This window comes from Acipenser ruthenus, chromosome 11 (genome assembly GCF_902713425.1).
Source record: "Acipenser ruthenus chromosome 11, fAciRut3.2 maternal haplotype, whole genome shotgun sequence".
NCBI classification, from domain to species: Eukaryota; Metazoa; Chordata; class Actinopteri; order Acipenseriformes; family Acipenseridae; genus Acipenser; species Acipenser ruthenus.
In genome coordinates this window covers 30,855,660-30,873,564 of record NC_081199.1, presented here as the reverse complement: position 1 = coordinate 30,873,564, position 17,905 = coordinate 30,855,660, and the positions used below count along the sequence as shown (strand labels likewise).

The window sequence follows — 17,905 nt, the reverse complement described above, 5'->3', positions numbered from 1 at the left end:
TATATAGATATAGATATAGATATAGATATAGATATATATTATTTTGCCCCTGTGTGTGTGCTGTTCACTGTAATCAGTACAATATACAATATTAGTACATATATTTACTGTACACATGTATTCTATTTTTCAGTTGTGTTCTTGACTTTTTTTTGTAAATATTTTAATTACATTTTTAAATAACTTTCATGCAGTCGTAAAATTTAAGTCTTCATATATAATAACCTTGAACATTCATACATGTATAAATCTAAACCATACCTTTAGTGATAATGATTACACAATAGGAATAAAATGATAACAAATGTTACAGCACTGTTTAATACCTTGTGCATCTGCATTTTGGGTGTTCTTATTGACTTTGTTTAACTGTTTTAAAAGCCTGCAAATTGAAAATTAATAAAGGTTTTAATTGAATTACTTTATATAAAAAAATATAAATAAATTAAAAAAAAAAAAAAGCCTAAACCATTATGCTTTTAAAAAGGAAACTGGCTGTAAACAAAAGTTTGATAAATTACCTGTAGCCCTCCCCTTATCGCCAGTTGTTTTGTACTGTTAGAAAGAAACAGAAAACATCTCACTCTGTGAACAGGATGAGTAATGGAGGGGTGTTTTTTGTCTGTCTATTTTGATTCATTACTGAGCAGATCGATAGAAACCATAGTAGAAATAAATAAGTCATCTGTCATACACACTAAATCGCCCCTTCAAACCCTAATGAGCAATTACTTATATATAACTATCCTGTTTGTAAAAAAACACAAATTAAAGATATATATATAGAGAGAGAGAGAGAGAGATCGAGTTAAAATGCTTCCAATCAGGTGTTCTCCAGAAAAAATACACTGTTTCATTGATACATTGATTTAACTTTAATAATGCATCTCTTTTTCACATATCCATTTTACTTTTATTTTCACACCAAACTCACCTTTCTAGTTAGAATTATTTGTGGGCTGGCACTGTTGCTGGAATAATTACACTGGTTAAATGTGTAAGATGTGAAATGTTTTAGGGCACTTCTGTAGCTTATGAATGGGTTTAATTTTGCCTAGAATGTGCTGGAGACGGCTCTTTCCTATTGGTAGATAATACATTGTGTATTGCTTAAAAGCATAAGTGCACAACAATTCTGAAGATTTTTGAGGAACTAAAAGAAATCTTCGGAACTCTTTCAGCACTAATTACATTAACAAAAAAACTACTATTTAAATAGTGTGTGTCTCTGAAAAATGGTTTTCTTATAATTGTAGAGCAGTCTGCAGTTTTAGAATGGAGCTTTCTTTCCTTGACCTGTGTACCTGTCTATGGTGTTCTCTATAACTGGAAAACACTCAATAGTGCTGAATATAGAAATACTAAAACATTATTTTTCAATGTCTTCTTTTTAAAAGACATTGATAATGACTTCTAGTCGACACGTTTATGCTTGAATTTGTCTGCCGTGTTGTAAAAGTTGAAATGTATAAGAAATATAAAACAAACTATAAGAAAAACCTTAACATTAAACTGTTGAAATTATTGTGAGCTGTAAAAGAAAATTCATTTCTACGTGTATGCTTCAATGATAAAAAAAAAAAAGAATTATATAAGAAGAAAAAAAATGGCCTACAGCATAGATGTTAGCTAAAGTAATTCTTCATAACCATATATGTGTGATTTATGGAATTATTTAAATTTAGGTCATCATATTTAACCAACATCAAATCCCCTTCCCTGTCTGTTTCCTGCCCATTTTTTTTTTTTTTTTTAAAGTATAATCTTTAGAGACTTTGACCATTTAGAGACTTGATGATTTAAATGCAGCTGTAGATTTCATTTCCCAGCTTGATGGCAGGGTGCTGCTATAAATTATCTGAAGAAACGCAGAACCTGGTGAACTTCAAACAACCGCTCGACTGTGTGGCGGGTGTAGGGGGCAGCCCTCGGGCTTTGTATGAGAGTATTAAGCTGTGCAGGAGCGCTTCTCTAATGGGGTCTTGCGAGGCTTTAATGCGTATATCGTTGTGCTTTTTGGGTTTCCTTGTTTTGAAAGCAGTTGGCTATTTTAAAATGTAGAAGAACAACCTTTTCTTTCATGCATATAAAGCAGTTCTTTCTGCGTTTCAAAAGTAAAAACTAGCCAGGTTTGTCACCTTACGGCATTGCTCACTGTTTCTCTATACGTATGTAAATGTATTATTATTGTTAAATCTTCATGTCTTATGTATTTTTTTGCAAAACCTCCTTTGCTTAAAGCCCTACCTTTTTAATCTTTGTTGAGTTGTGCCTTGTATGTTATGTTAATTTATAATCGTGAAAAGGTCCAGCAATGTCATGAAAGCATTTGTAAACTCTTATCTCTGTTGATTCTCTTGGTGGCATTGATGATTTTTCTTCCATTTACCCTTGAATGGAAAACATTTTCTCTGATAATTAAAAAAAAAAAAAAAAAAATTACACAACTGGGGTCTTTCTGATCTCTAGATTGATGCCTGTGAGATTTAAACTCATTAGTAATTATAGTTATACAGAACAAAATGTTTAGGAAATCTGTTTATGTGTGTGGCTTTATAGTCAACCATAAATAATTGTGAACACTGCTAAGCTTGTGCCTTAAAAGCAAAATATATTTGTCATGTTAAACAGAAGAACAGAAAAATGTTTTTTACCGCAGGTTGCTTTGTTGAATATAAAGATGGTGGATGTGCCTTCTAGTTCTGTAGTCAAAGCACAATCAAATAGTTTGATTGAACTGTGTTTTGTATGAAGTTGGGGATTGCCTATAAAACACAGCACAGGCTAACAATTCAAAGATTTAAAGATATAACCACCTGTCATGATGTTTAAGTTTAAAAGCAATAAGATTAGCAAGGAATCTCCTTTGCCACAGTGACCCAGGCGAGAGAAATTTCAAGATTTCATTTAAAAACCAAATACATTGTGCATCCTTTGTAATTGTGTCCAGTAAACCATATGCAAATGCAATTATGTGCTCTTGTTATTGGTCTATGATTTATAACAGCAGTGATTTATATTAATTTATTGACGGCTTTGCTATTGATCTACTTTGTGTTATTGGTTGTTCTAGTTTGACACTAAGACAGCTGTGGTATGGAGAAGGCAAGGGGAATGAAAAGATTGTTAAATATTAACCATGTTCTCCAATTTCAGAGGCCTGGCAGCTGGAGAGGATAATGGGCAGAGGGGTTACATGCTGACATTCGTCATTGCATACCTTCGGGTAGGTCACTCTCCCATCTCAATTGTATCTTGTCGTAGATTTAAGAAAAGTAAAAAGCCCAGGAGCCTTTTAAAGCGGAGCATTTCTTTGGAGCTGAAAGGATCTGTGCGCATCAGTGCACAAAATTGAACAGCCATAAAGAAATTTGGTCAAGCCATACAACAGCTTAGGTCAAACAAAGAGTCCCAAATACATCTGACTTGAAAGAGCACCCCACTTCTCTGCCTCTGAGGCTATCTACAAGCTCCATAACCTGTACATCTCCTGGAAATCCCAGTCACTTCAAGTTATTGGCCAGAAATTTAGATTCAGATACTTCATCCAATTTGCCTTTTTTTCTTCACGTATGCATGTATTCAACAGTGTATTTGAGGCAGTTTGCAGTATTTATGTCCGTAACATTGTACTGCTGTACTGTGTAAAATAAAAGTACACTTTTTTAATAAGAGTATTTAAAAAAAAAAATAATAATAGATCTTTGTAGATATGCTGGTAGCAGTGTGTTACCTGAGGTGTCTTGTAAACAGCTATATATAAATCTGATTGTATAATACTAAATGACAGTACAGTATGCAATTGACAAGAATAGCTAGAAGACAGAGATCTAAAGGGTCCATGAATTGTGTAAATTATGGATTTTAGCTGTCTGAAAAATAATGTGAAGTGCCCTGATTTTTTAAGCTATCTAGAATCTTTATAGTAAAACTGGGTTGAGAGCTTTGAATTAGTAATGTTCAGGATGTTTTTAAAGCATTCTGGCATCAAAGGTACAGGAGCTGTATTGAATGTTTACACAGTTGACACTTAAGATGTCTTTATGCTCTCACAACATGTACTGTTTAGTTTGCCTGTTATAACCTGTCTCTCTCCCTTTTTTGATAGGACCTGGGGATGGATTACTATGTTATAGGAGAATCATTTGAAACCTCTGTACCCTGGGACAGGTAAAACAAATGAATGTTTTGTATTATTGCCATAATAAAGTAGAATCCCTCAATTACGACCACCAAGAAGACAGGGGAGAATGATTTATGGAGAACTGGCCTTAAACAGAGGGAGATCTTAAGATTGTGAGAAACAGTCTACTGTTTGTACCTCACATAGTGCATATTGGTAGTTCTAGCCACTGTTGTGATGCCTGAGCAACGGCTGTTGCACCCAGACACATGATACCAATGACAGTTACATTATATATTAGACAGGGCTAAAATAGCTGCATAGGCTTTACAGTGCTGTGCTCTTAGTAAGTAGGATTTGGAACATGTTCTGTCAGTAGGATGTTTTTCACATATACCGTAATGATGTATTGCATACTGAACACTCTTGATAAGACAGCTAGTCCGAATGAGGGACTGCTACAGGGACTGTTGAAAGGAATAATATTGTGATGAGTTTCACTGGTGATAACCAGCAGCTGTCTGCTTTCACTCCTGCATTGATATAACAATGACAGCTGGAATTAAAAATAAATAAATGACATGCGAGGCAGAATTAGAACAATCTTTTAATGAGGAATTCATTTAACGCAGACATTGTAATTGCAGATAATTGTACGATTTATAAATGTGAAATGCGCTAACAGCATGCTTTGAATAAATACAGGACTTGAGGCACCTTGTTAAAGTAAGCCAAGACTGTCACACTTGGACACACTGCTCTTTGATATTCTTAGAGGATTGGGTTGTTATGTATAGATATAATGTATGTGTCTGAGCTGATGTGCTCAGAAACCTTCACGTGAACATATGCGAGGGAGGCCATTCTGCTGTGGGAGTGCAATGGGCCACTGGCTTTCATGAGGAGTGGCAGTTATTAGTAGCTGGTGAAATCCCATCACAGCAAGGCTATTGCAGCAGTAATGATCTGCTGTTCTGTAAACTGTCTTCCTTTCTAATCCAGGCCATAAGGTTTCTGGGAAAGGGTCTCATTATCTCTGTGGGGTACTGTGTGTCTCTAAAATGTGAAATAAACAGTTGTGTTTTCTTCTCTTGGGTATTGAATCTCCTGAAATGTAAAACAAACTGTTATTTTATTTTCTAGGGTACTGGACTTGTGCAGCAATGTAAAAGAGCGAATAATAAGAGAATGCAAAGAAAAAGGAGTCCAGTTTCCTCCACTCTCCACATGCAGGTACATTTTTACTGTGTATGTTAATTGGCCTCCCAATCCAAAAAGGCCACTTAATAAATATATATCACGGCAAGGTAAAACATGAGTAGGCAATCTGCCCCTGCTGCCTAACCACCCAGACCACCCAGTTATTCCTTGAAGTAGCTTGTTGGGGGTGTCGGTGTCCTGGGAATTAGGGTTAGGATTAGGGCCCATTCCCCATCTAGCCGCTCGGATTGTCTCATTTGTCCCCTTCATTTGCCCCTGCATTTTCTACTGCAGACCCACTGTGGAGAAAACTGAATGTTAACTTCCCGTACAAATGCCCAGTTAACTTTGTCAGATGCCAGCCTCCTTTTAATAGGAGCCTGGGAGGAAGGTGCTATCGGTTAAATTGTGAGCATTTTTGACCTTCCTCTTTGACCTAACCAAAGACATTGACAAGTAACAGTGCAGTCCCTTTGCTCTTGCAGAGAGATTACAGTGGCACTTGATTATTCTTCTGGCATTCATTTCCCCTGCACCCAGCAGGCAGTCTTCTGTGACAAGATTGATTTAAGCATTTAACCTCTAAAAAGTCACGGTGCTGACTGACGTGGGGAGTGAGTGGAAGGCATGGTGCCCTGAGAAGGCGTCGCAAGAATAGATGTTTTTGAACAGGAACGTTTATATCAGCCCTACAGAGATGACTGTGTTTTAGATTACTTTCACTTTGAAAGAAACAGAACTGCGTAGGTGGGCCTCTCTGCTGCGATCTGAAAGTGTGTTAATTGTACTGAACTGCTATTTTTTACTATCACAAAAATGCTTCAGATCAGTCTGTTTATTCCATAGAAGTTGGTGAAGGTAAAAATGTATCACATCATTCATAAAGGAATGCATTCATTTAAATGTATTGGTAAAGTATTATTTGAATAGCTTAATTCCCAATATTGGATTTTCTAAGGATTCATTTTTAAGCATCTCTTTTATTTTTTTAATGTAATTTTACAAAAATTGCTTGTGTGTATACAGTATATAATATACTCTGATAATAAATGCTGGTGTATATAATGTACAGGGCTGTTTAATCAAATGAAACTACATGGGCTGATGGCTATTAAATAGCATGATAATGTGATGAGATTAAAAGTGACAGGCCAGGCAGGCTGAAGCCATATTTGTGAAAACATTACTAGAATTGAGGTCAGAGGTAAGTAATGAAAAACCTGACCCCTTCTTGCATTTTCTAAATACTTTTATTAAAAACTATGTTTAGCTATCCAGGAGACTTGTGCTTTTAAAAAATCTAGTGCCTGAAACTGTATGGGAGAACCATGCATTAAAATCAGACTGCACTTTCCCTCAAAGCAGGGAATATGAATCTGAATTAATTTAACACACATCTTAAAATGCTGTAAATTGCACCAGTGATTTTCAGAAACCCATGTAATATGTGCTTGACAGAGTTCTAAAACTATGACGCTTTGTGAAGCTGAAGCAATGTTAAGAGGTGGTCAAAAAATATTCTAGCTGTCATTTTTCAAGATCTAGGATAGTAAGTGTTTGTGAATAAACCACCATTTGGTACATCCCTTAATGATCTGCCCTGATAATTTGTGTTTGAATGTAAGTTGCTGTGCTGTGTATTTGCACATGAACGCTAACACCTCTGTTCTCTCATTATCTAGGGTGACACAGACCTATGATGCAGGTGCTTGTGTTTACTTCTACTTTGCCTTTAATTACAGAGGACTCAGTGATCCCATCCATGTTTATGATCAAATTGAGGTAATCTTGCACTTAGTTGTATTTAATATAGTAAATATGATGAGACCACAAAGAGATTTGTAAAAGAAATCTTTAAATAAAATAGTATAGTTTAACTTGGTGATCTAAACAGTGCGGGTATATACATTTGTTGCCATTTTGATAAATTGGGCAGTGCCCTTTTTAAAAGGACGTTTCTAAGTACAAACCTTGTTGTGTTCATTTGTTTCTTCAGCATGCTGCTCGAGAAGAAATTCTTGCCAATGGAGGAAGCCTTTCACATCATCACGGAGGTAACTGCAGTTCTTGTACAGTATATTGGTCCTATCCAGCTACAGATTGCTGCAGTAGCTTTTCCCTTTTAAATCTTTAGTCTGTAACACAGCTGGAAATGCAACTACCCTCTGGGCTAAGTCAATATCTATGGTCTTAAATAGTGATTCTTTTTTTTTTTTTTTTTTTTTTTTTAATCATTATACCCAGCTGGGGATACATAGCCCTGGTGATGGTGAAATAGCTGTCCAGAGTCAGAAGATACTTCTCCCTGCGGTGAACATCATCATCATTTTTGTACCAGCCTTTCTAATAATCAATACATTACATATTGCATGAGCCTTCTGTCTCCGGATCAGATTGTAGAGGCTGCTACTCACTTGTTTGCTATAGTTTAGCAGCTGCAATGACTACTGTCATAGTTTACTACAGTTATTAGTGGCCAAAATATGCTTTTTAATGAGCTGACATCATGTTGTCTTTTAGGTATCCTACAAACTACAACTAATGAACAAATAACAATTCAAATCTGTATAATCCCATATGTATTAATATAGTAGGTAAATTGAGTGACCGACTGGGAGCCTAATTACTTTTTACAATATTCCCTAGCTTCCACAGCAATGAGTTACAATATTTTTTTTTATTTGTTTGTTTTTTAAGGTTCATAAAATAACTAATTTTTTTTGAGGGGGGGGGGGCTAGACTAAAAACAGTACCCTATCTGGTTTAAACAATATGGTTACCTTATCTGTGTTTCCACCCAACTTATTGTTTTTTTATACATCACTCCATGCTATTAATCACTTGTGTCAAAATGCCCCCATGTAATGAATTAGTTAGGATATTTAATCCCAATTTTTATTAAAGGAGGGAAACTTCAAAATTAAAAGATTGGTAATAAAAGAAAAATCTGCTTGCTTCTGTAAATGATCCATTTGTTATCAGTTTTATTTACTGACCCAATGGCCTCGCAGTGATATTCTCAGCTGAGCATTTAACTGTCATTGAGAGAAAGGAGAATATTGATGCTGTTTCTCTTGTAGTGCCTAGCTTGTAATTGTGATTAATAACAGTTGGGTTTGCTATCTGGATACAGACAGACTGGTTTGTCTGCCCACAATCACGCTGTGACAAATGGAGCTAGTTTTTTGTGTATCAAAGAAAACAGATGTAGTCTGGGACTGCGGGGTGGGAGTGCAGGAAAGGAAATATACATTTTAACCTAGTGTTTACAGCAATCCTTCTGTGTATAGAGTGTACTTCTCACTGATCACAGTATGAATCTAGTAAAATAAATGGGAGGTTAAATCAATTACATGTACATAGTTTACTATAGTATCTTACTGTCTGCATTTTTAAAAATGTTGTTGTGGGTTTTTTTTGGGGGGAGGGGGGGTAGTAGCTTTTATATTTTTTAAATTCTTCTATTTTTGAAAATCTTTGTGGAAGAAAATGTAATTGTAAGGGTTTTTTAGGTCATGAAGGACAAATGGAAAAGGTTACAGAACATTGATTACCCCAAAATAAATCAATCATTCTTGCAAATTTGCCTTATTGTACAGTACTCGCTGTCTGCCCTTTTAAAATGGATGCTTTCTAACAGTAATATTAAGCTTGCACGAGGTCACCTTTTGTAAGTGTGTGTGAGTGTGTGTGTTTTTTTTCCGCACATAATTGTAAGGGCTAATGGTATTCTTTGCCTCTTTTGTGATGAGGCTTTTAAATAAAACTCTGAATACTTACTCCAAAATCAAACAAAAAAAGTGAACCTGAGTGAATACTTTGGTTTCCTTTTCATGCTTTGTGAAAGTTTGTTACATGTTTTCAGAATCCCCAACATAGTTTGTACACGGCTTTACATTTTTCATTTGCCTGATAAAATCACTATTCGATTTATTACAATAACACCATAAACTGAGGAAATTTGACAAGATAGATGTGTAAATTATCACTGTGACAGAGCTAATGATGCACTCCGAGGACCTTCTGTTTTGTTTTGTTCTTTGGCTGGGGGGGGGGGGGGGGGTGGCTTCTTTCTTTGGAGCCACACAAGCGAGTTGGTTAAATATTCAAGGGCTGTTCATTCAGTGGTTGCTCTGTGATGTCAAAATAATTCCTTCTGGAGCCAAGTGCACGGAGAGTGGAAGAGACGGTCTGGCAGTCTTGCTCCTTGCAGTGGCTCCAGTGTGTTCCATTTTGTCAGGTGATGCTGATCTTTTCTGGCTGATTTTACATTTGTAACCACAAGCCACTTTTAACTAAGGCTGTATTAACAAGTGCAGTTAAGGGTGAAACTTTATCTCCCTAAGCTCACTAACTGATTTACATCCTAATATTTCAGTTTCTTTTTTCTTTATCTCCCTCAGCCTTGGCAATCAGGGAGGCAATAAGCCAAGGGACTCTGATGCCAGTGATACTGCATAGAGGGACCTGTCCTGTGTGCTGTTTAGGAGTGAAACGGATCTTGTTGATTTCACGGCTTTACGGTTTTGATTGAACAAAAAAATTATAATTTTGATTAATCGTGCTGTAAGGTGAAACCGATGCTGCTCACTCCTGCTACTCGCTTGTCATGCCTAATCTTTTGCTGCTTATTGGAAAAGCACAATCAGTGTGATAAAGAGGCCCTTGCTGGAAACTGACCAGTAGTTGCTGGCAAATCTGTAGTAATGTGTGCTGGAAAGTCCTTTAGGATGTATACCTGGCTTAAAGGTGTCCTGTTGAGTTGGCTTTCAAGGTAAAATACTGGTATTGGGCTCTAGTTGCTCACTGTTGTATGCTTCGTTATTTTAAGCATCAATGTCTGACACAGCTTTCATTACATGGTAGTTAATTGAGAACAATGACAGTTAGGTATTAAGACGTTATGACAAATTATCTACCGATAATGATCCCTGTGGAGGATATTAATGCTATTATTAACCAAACAAATATTTGTAAATGAAGACATTTTTTAAAATGTGTTTTTTAGGTTACATTTGGGTCTCAATCGCTTAGGCTACTTGCCTCAGGCCTTCATATTGTATTTAAAGAGAGGGCATCTGCCTGTAGGATAATGGAGGATATGCAAAATCTTATTGGTTGAGACAGTCTCTGAGGTTTCTATAGAAACCTTGTTATGCCCCAAAGGGGTTTGGTATTGTTATTCAACATTTATTGAAAATGGGGAATTTAATATTCATCATCATCATCTTATTTTTGAAGAACAAATTAGCCTTTAATAGGTGGTGGGAAATTGAGTTCTACAAACGTTCATTGTCGCTATGGAATTTCTGGAGTTTGTTGAGGGTTTATTTTTTATTTATTTATTTTTTCTTATTCACTAGGCTTTTAGCATGAGAATAATTCACATTTGTAATATAACGGTAATGTAACAATGCATTGATTTCCAAAAAGGGGAAACTTAGCAGGCAAAAACCTCTGAGACATAAGTCTTGTTTCCAAGTTGCATGACCACTGTTATAAAACATATAACATTATTATGAATAAAACATATGTATATATAGCTAATAGACTTGCTTGCATACATTGCTGTAATAAATTACAATGCACGTTTGAAGACATGTCTGCTCTGTATGGAGACCAGGGGAGTCTGTATGCAAAGCAATTCCACCGAGTATGGGTTAGATGATCTTGATCGGGCTACTCGGTGGCCTAGAAATCTGCAGAAGTAATTTCTTCCTGGATGACTAGCATGTTCTGAATCCAGGCCCTCATAATAGGGCTTAATGCTGTAAAAATACAGTGTTCAAGAATTAGTCATTGTGGAGGCCGGTTTTGATCAGATCCATGTAGCTATCACACTGGTGCCTATAAAAACTGCCCATCATCTGCGCCAAAGTCATCTAGATTTCCCAACTTGCTCAGAAACTAGACAGTGTGCGGCGCAGGCTTCCTTTGGGAACACACTGAGCCTAATGAGTTTAATAGTCTGTTGGGCTCCATAAATCACAGAATGCAAAACATTTCTCCTTTTTGAATGAAAGCATTTATCACACAGTGTTTACTCACTCACACTTGCAAGATTGATCGTCTCCCAGCTGCCTGGTGAACACTCAAGCATTCTCTGTTGTTTTTTTCCAGTGGGCAAACTGCGGAAGCACTGGCTGCAGGAGACCATCTCGGATGTCGGCCTGGGAATGCTGAGGTCTGTAAAAGAATACGTGGACCCCAACAACATTTTTGGAAATGGAAACCTCCTATAAGAAGCATCAGTTTCTTCCTTCTTTTTACTACCAGAGACAAAGTTGAAAATGGCATTACTTAAAAAAAAAAAAAAAAAAAAGCTTTATTACACTCAGTAAACAGGATTTGGAGTACTGATCCTTCTGTTCATAGTGTGTGTAGCTTTGAGCAAAGACATTGATAGAATGCTTAATCAAAGCATTATTCCATTCCTGTGTTTGTAGGCTTTGTGTTTTATATACCAATTTCTATTACTATGCATGGTAATGTATATAGTTGCACTTACGCTGCTGCAACAATATTCTCATGTTCTATCTAAAAATCATCCTCGCTGTCATGTTTCATTGTTGTTGTTTTTGTTACTCAAGCTAATAAAATACGTGATATTATAATATTGACTTGCTCCCTATGGTGCGCGTCACATGCAATCATTTGTCACAAAATTTCCTGGCAGTGTGTCTTAAATTGGAACTAATAAATAGATACTGTAGAATACAATGCACGTAAGCAATTTGAATATTGCTCCTAAATATTTATTTGTATTGCCATTAATAGGTGCTTCTTTATGAAGTTCAAGTGTACATTTAGTTTGTAACCTTGTTTTGAGAAGTTATGTTTGTCTAAAGAATTTTCTGAAAGCAATAGCAGATGCAGAACCATTCGCTAACGCCCTTTTACGTATTTGTGCCTTTACTCCATTAGTTACTCTCCCTTTCTACTTCGGTGTACTAATTTAAATACCAGTAGTCTGCAGTGATGGGCAAAGCTTATTCATGCTTAATGGGTGGAGCAGTTAAGGATGTGCAACACACTAGCCAGTAAGTGCTTATTGGAAAAGCACTGTGCCTTACATTGGTCAGTTATAACCATATTTTTAATTTATTGTCACTTTTTCTTTTGCGATGGTATTTCAAACTAGCCTAGTTGCTATGATTGGAAGACTGTTCACAAATAAGTACATGTTCTCCTAAAATTAAAAATGCATTTATTTATTGTTTTACATAAAACAAATGCATATATTCTCCACTTGATCGTGGTGGTTTTGTTTTTTTTGTTTTTTCTCCATACCATCTGAAATTCGGGTTAATTGCTAATTGCTTTGTTTAAATACTTCCCTGTTTCCTTTGACAGCAGTGTATGTAAATAGGGCTATAATGGGAAAAGGAATATAAATCTTTGTGTACAAAGAATATTCAATTGACCTAAACAGCAGTGGCTCTTACCAAGGTTATGAAAATAAAAAATCCAATAGTGCATGTGAGTCTCTAGTGTTTCTCTGTCTGGAAACATGTGCAAAGTCAAGGGATATAAAAAAAATATTTAAAGTACACTCTACTCAATTGATTCCCCCTCCCCATCTTCCATTGCACGATTAAAAAAAAAAAAAAAAAAAATTTAATGTGTTTTTTTGTTTCTTTTTTTTTAAATAAACTCAAACGTATTTTTGCTGTGACAAATACCTGTCTACACAACATGTACTGCAGATCCGAACTACAGTACAGTGCAAAGAACAATTGTAGAAAAAGACTAGGGTATGATTTTAGTCTAATGTACTATTAGCAGTAGCTTCCATTCTATCACTGTATAAGTTTGCATTCAGATTTCGAATTAAGGCTAGACTTGCCTTTTGTTTTTTTTATTTATTTTTTTTGTTTTGGGGTTTTTTATTTTATTATTATTTTTCATTTTCTGTAAAGAACCTTATTGTTTTATAAGGAACCTGCATTTAAAATGATGATTATTATTTTTTTAATTAGAAGAAGCAGTTTTTTTTGTGTGAAAGTCCACTGCATTCACACCAGCTCTGTTTATTTAGAGAGGAACACCTTCTCCTACAAATTACCTGGAAAACCAATTACAGCCAAATTGCATTTTGTTTTCATATAATTAATATGTATGGGTTTTTGTAAACATGTTGACAGATGAGTGAGTACCCTAGAATCACGATGTTTATTTTAATAGCTGCAGCATTTCAGAGGCAGTATAATGTTATCATGTTACTAAATTGTATTCACTCAAAAATAAATAGAAATTAATCTTGTCTAATAATAAATAAAAAAATAGTACTGTATGTACATCTTGTACTAATTTTAATATTTGTGACTGGTAATGTAACCAATACCTGAACTTACAAAACTAAACATGTAGGTCAAACTTTATGAAGTTCAGTATACTTTTTCTAGCAATAGTTTTGAATGAATGTATTATTAATCATGAACAAGTGCTGGTTATAAACAATAAAGATCTGTAAGATGGGAAATTTGCCTGCAAGTGACGCCCAAAAATGTAATATTGACTATTTTATATAGTGGTTTAATCTTTACTGGAGCTAGTATAGGGTGTACTTGCAGAAATGTACTATAGCCACATTCAATTTTTTTCCCATGTATATCAATTCCTAATAAATAACAAAACTGCTCACGAAATCTTACTTTGCATCCATTTTTTTATAATGTGACCTTAAAACATACTTCTATAGTAAATATTTAATTTAAGGCTGTATTCTAGTCTCTTTCAAATGAATACTGCTACATTGATTTAATTCTATTGAGGAGGTAGCATTCGCACAGCAATGACATTCTTGTGAAGTGTTATTTTCTTTATATATATATATATATATATATATATATATATATATATATATATATATATATATATATATATATATATATATATATATATATATACAGTGCCTTGCGAAAGTATTCGGCCCCCTTGAACTTTGCGACCTTTTGCCACATTTCAGGCTTCAAAGATATGAAACTGTAATTTTTTGTGAAGAATCAACAACAAGTGGGACACAATCATGAAGTGGAACGAAATTTATTGGATATTTCAAACTTTTTTAACAAATAAAAAACTGAAAAATTGGGCGTGCAAAATTATTCAGCCCCTTTACTTTCAGTGCAGCAAACTCTCTCCAGAAGTTCAGTGAGGATCTCTGAATGATCCAATGTTGACCTAAATGACTAATGATGATAAATAGAATCCACCTGTGTGTAATCAAGTCTCCGTATAAATGCACCTGCACTGTGATAGTCTCAGAAGTCCGTTTAAAGCGCAGAGAGCATCATGAAGAACAAGGAACACACCAGGCAGGTCCGAGATACTGTTGTGGAGAAGTTTAAAGCCGGATTTGGATACAAAAAGATTTCCCAAGCTTTAAACATCCCAAGGAGCACTGTGCAAGCGATAATATTGAAATGGAAGGAGTATCAGACCACTGCAAATCTACCAAGACCTGGCCGTCCTTCTAAACTTTCAGCTCATACAAGGAGAAGACTGATCAGAGATGCAGCCAAGAGGCCCATGATCACTCTGGATGAACTGCAGAGATCTACAGCTGAGGTGGGAGACTCTGTCCATAGGACAACAATCAGTCGTATACTGCACAAATCTGGCCTTTATGGAAGAGTGGCAAGAAGAAAGCCATTTCTTAAAGATATCCATAAAAAGTGTTGTTTACAGTTTGCCACAAGCCACCTGGGAGACACACCAAACATGTGGAAGAAGGTGCTCTGGTCAGATGAAACCAAAATCGAACTTTTTGGCAACAATGCAAAACGTTATGTTTGGCGTAAAAGCAACACAGCTCATCACCCTGAACACACCATCCCCACTGTCAAACATGGTGGTGGCAGCATCATGGTTTGGGCCTGCTTTTCTTCAGCAGGGACAGGGAAGATGGTTAAAATTGATGGGAAGATGGATGGAGCCAAATACAGGACCATTCTGGAAGAAAACCTGATGGAGTCTGCAAAAGACCTGAGACTGGGACGGAGATTTGTCTTCCAACAAGACAATGATCCAAAACATAAAGCAAAATCTACAATGGAATGGTTCACAAATAAACATATCCAGGTGTTAGAATGGCCAAGTCAAAGTCCAGACCTGAATCCAATTGAGAATCTGTGGAAAGAACTGAAAACTGCTGTTCACAAATGCTCTCCATCCAACCTCACTGAGCTCGAGCTGTTTTGCAAGGAGGAATGGGCAAAAATTTCAGTCTCTCGATGTGCAAAACTGATAGAGACATACCCCAAGCGACTTACAGCTGTAATCGCAGCAAAAGGTGGCGCTACAAAGTATTAACTTAAGGGGGCTGAATAATTTTGCACGCCCAATTTTTCAGTTTTTTATTTGTTAAAAAAGTTTGAAATATCCAATAAATTTCGTTCCACTTCATGATTGTGTCCCACTTGTTGTTGATTCTTCACAAAAAATTACAGTTTCATATCTTTATGTCTGAAGCCTGAAATGTGGCAAAAGGTCGCAAAGTTCAAGGGGGCCGAATACTTTCGCAAGGCACTGTATATATATATCTATAGATAGATAGAGAGATATATATATATAGATATATATATATATATATATATATATATATATATATATATAGATATAAAATATGTAATGCTACATGCAGTATGTTATCCTAGGTACTGTATATGCAGTTGAATTTTTAAAGCCATTTCTGTCACTGTATATACTGTACCCTGGAACTAACAAACAATGTAAATGCTGTAAGCAGATTGGATAAAGTAAAACTTACATATGATGTGTTGTACTGTTTACACTGTTAATAAATTTAGTACCTTCTTTTTCTGATTTTGTCCTAACAGTCTCCTTTTTCATAAGTTCCCGTACTGCTCTAGCAATAGCAGGTATGATTAAGCTCTTGGTTATTTCTGTGTATGTTTCCGTTTCAGTTTAAGCACAGTCCAGGAAATTAAGACTGGCATAAATATTAACTTCCCTTTTTTTTTACTGAACTGTTGCCAACCCAATTAACATAGCTTAAAAAAATAAATGTGTAATTCTCTGGTGACACTTTGAAGTCTGACGTTTTAAAAACCGATGATTTTCTTTGTCCTGTTCTGGTTTTAGAGATGAAGTATTCCTCACAAGTTTTGCCAATAATATCGGCACAATAAACAGACTTAAACAGTCTGTTGGGTTGTAATGTCTTAAATGAAAACTTGATAAGAATATAATAGGAGGTGGATTATTGGTATTTCAGATAGTGAATCCACTTTGTGAAAAATACCAAAAAAAAATGATATTGAGTCTTTTTAATGCTTTTAATGCTATGTCCAGAAAAACCAGGCCAGATTGTGTGTGTAAAAAAAAAAAAAAAAAAAAATGCTCCACAAGCATAATGATGATCTTTTCCAGCAGGGTGACAGAATCGAACAGCCAAATTGTGATAATTGGGTACATTTAAATAATCAAATATAAAATTTTGCTATGGTAATTGTTTATCTCCAGGGATTTGCATAATGATTTATGGATATATGGGGGCTGATGTAAGGATAGGCGCAGTGCAAACAATTGTGGCTGCAAAATCCAAATTGCCCAGCGGCCAGGCAATTATTTTGCGGACAAAATAAGCTTAAGAGCAATGCAAATTACTCAACAGGCACAAATAATGAGCTGCTGCAATCATGACAATGAGGTTTGCAATGAGCGCCGCATGTGCATCGGGCTATTTAGCGGCCCAGGGGGGAGGTGCGTTAGGAATATAGAGAGCATGAAATGGAGTTCTTTGGAAACACTCGGCCAACCTCAGTTATGTTACCAAAGAGGCCAATATGGTCCTCCAGTGGAGAAAGTCAATGCTGTCGGTGTTACCAGGACAGTCACGCAGGTGATGAAAAGGTGGCAGGACCTGCGGTGGCGAACAAAAGTGAAACTCGCTACGCAGCACAGGCATGCAGGAGGAACAGGAGGAGGGTCGCCATCCCCATCATAGCTGACACCGCTGGAGAGGCAAGCGGAGAGGACAATCCATCCCAAATAAAGCCACCCTGAGTTTGAATATGCAGGGCCTTCTCCATCTTGCTTCAATTAGAGCCAAGCGTCGCCGCATCAGGAAGTGTACCACCGCAGCCACTCTGAGGCCAATGACAGGTCTCTGAAGGTGTGTGCTTTTATACAGCTCATAATTTCTCGCTTCTACAATGGTTTGCACCTTGCCAGAGGAGATACAACATTTCTAGAGGATCAGTAAGTGCCAGATGAAATCCTTACATCAGTATAATATTTGCAGCCGCTTAGTATTCCAGATCCCCGCCCAATTCCATGCTCTTTTCTTTATTTGAATACATTTGAATACAATTTAATTAATGATGGCAAAGTGCTAATTTGATATCGGGTGTAGAACACCAGGTGAAAACCATTCTTTACATACACCACATTTATAGTGACCGCTAAACTCAGTTTTTGGCGGCAATATGGGTGTATTGCAGCCGCAAATCACTTTGTACGTATCCTTACATGGGCGTCGTGATCTTCAACCCTGAATAATGAAATAGGTGTTTGATGTATTGTATTGCAATACATATTTTCAGCTGCAATAACTAC

General features: G+C 36.1%; 1 protein-coding gene across 1 annotated transcript in view; it reads left to right on the top strand.

Moving 5' to 3' along the window:
* Positions 1-13,971, top strand: part of LOC117426120 (alkyldihydroxyacetonephosphate synthase, peroxisomal-like) — a 46,710-nt gene extending 32,739 nt beyond the window's left edge. The window contains exons 15-20 of the mRNA XM_034043438.3: positions 3,157-3,226; positions 4,109-4,170; positions 5,267-5,356; positions 7,006-7,105; positions 7,320-7,377; positions 11,444-13,971. Of these exons, the coding sequence (XP_033899329.3) occupies positions 3,157-3,226; positions 4,109-4,170; positions 5,267-5,356; positions 7,006-7,105; positions 7,320-7,377; positions 11,444-11,565 (502 nt within the window). The 3' untranslated portion in view covers positions 11,566-13,971. The remainder of the gene's footprint in view (positions 1-3,156; positions 3,227-4,108; positions 4,171-5,266; positions 5,357-7,005; positions 7,106-7,319; positions 7,378-11,443) is intronic.
* The last annotated feature ends 3,934 nt before the right edge of the window (positions 13,972-17,905 follow it).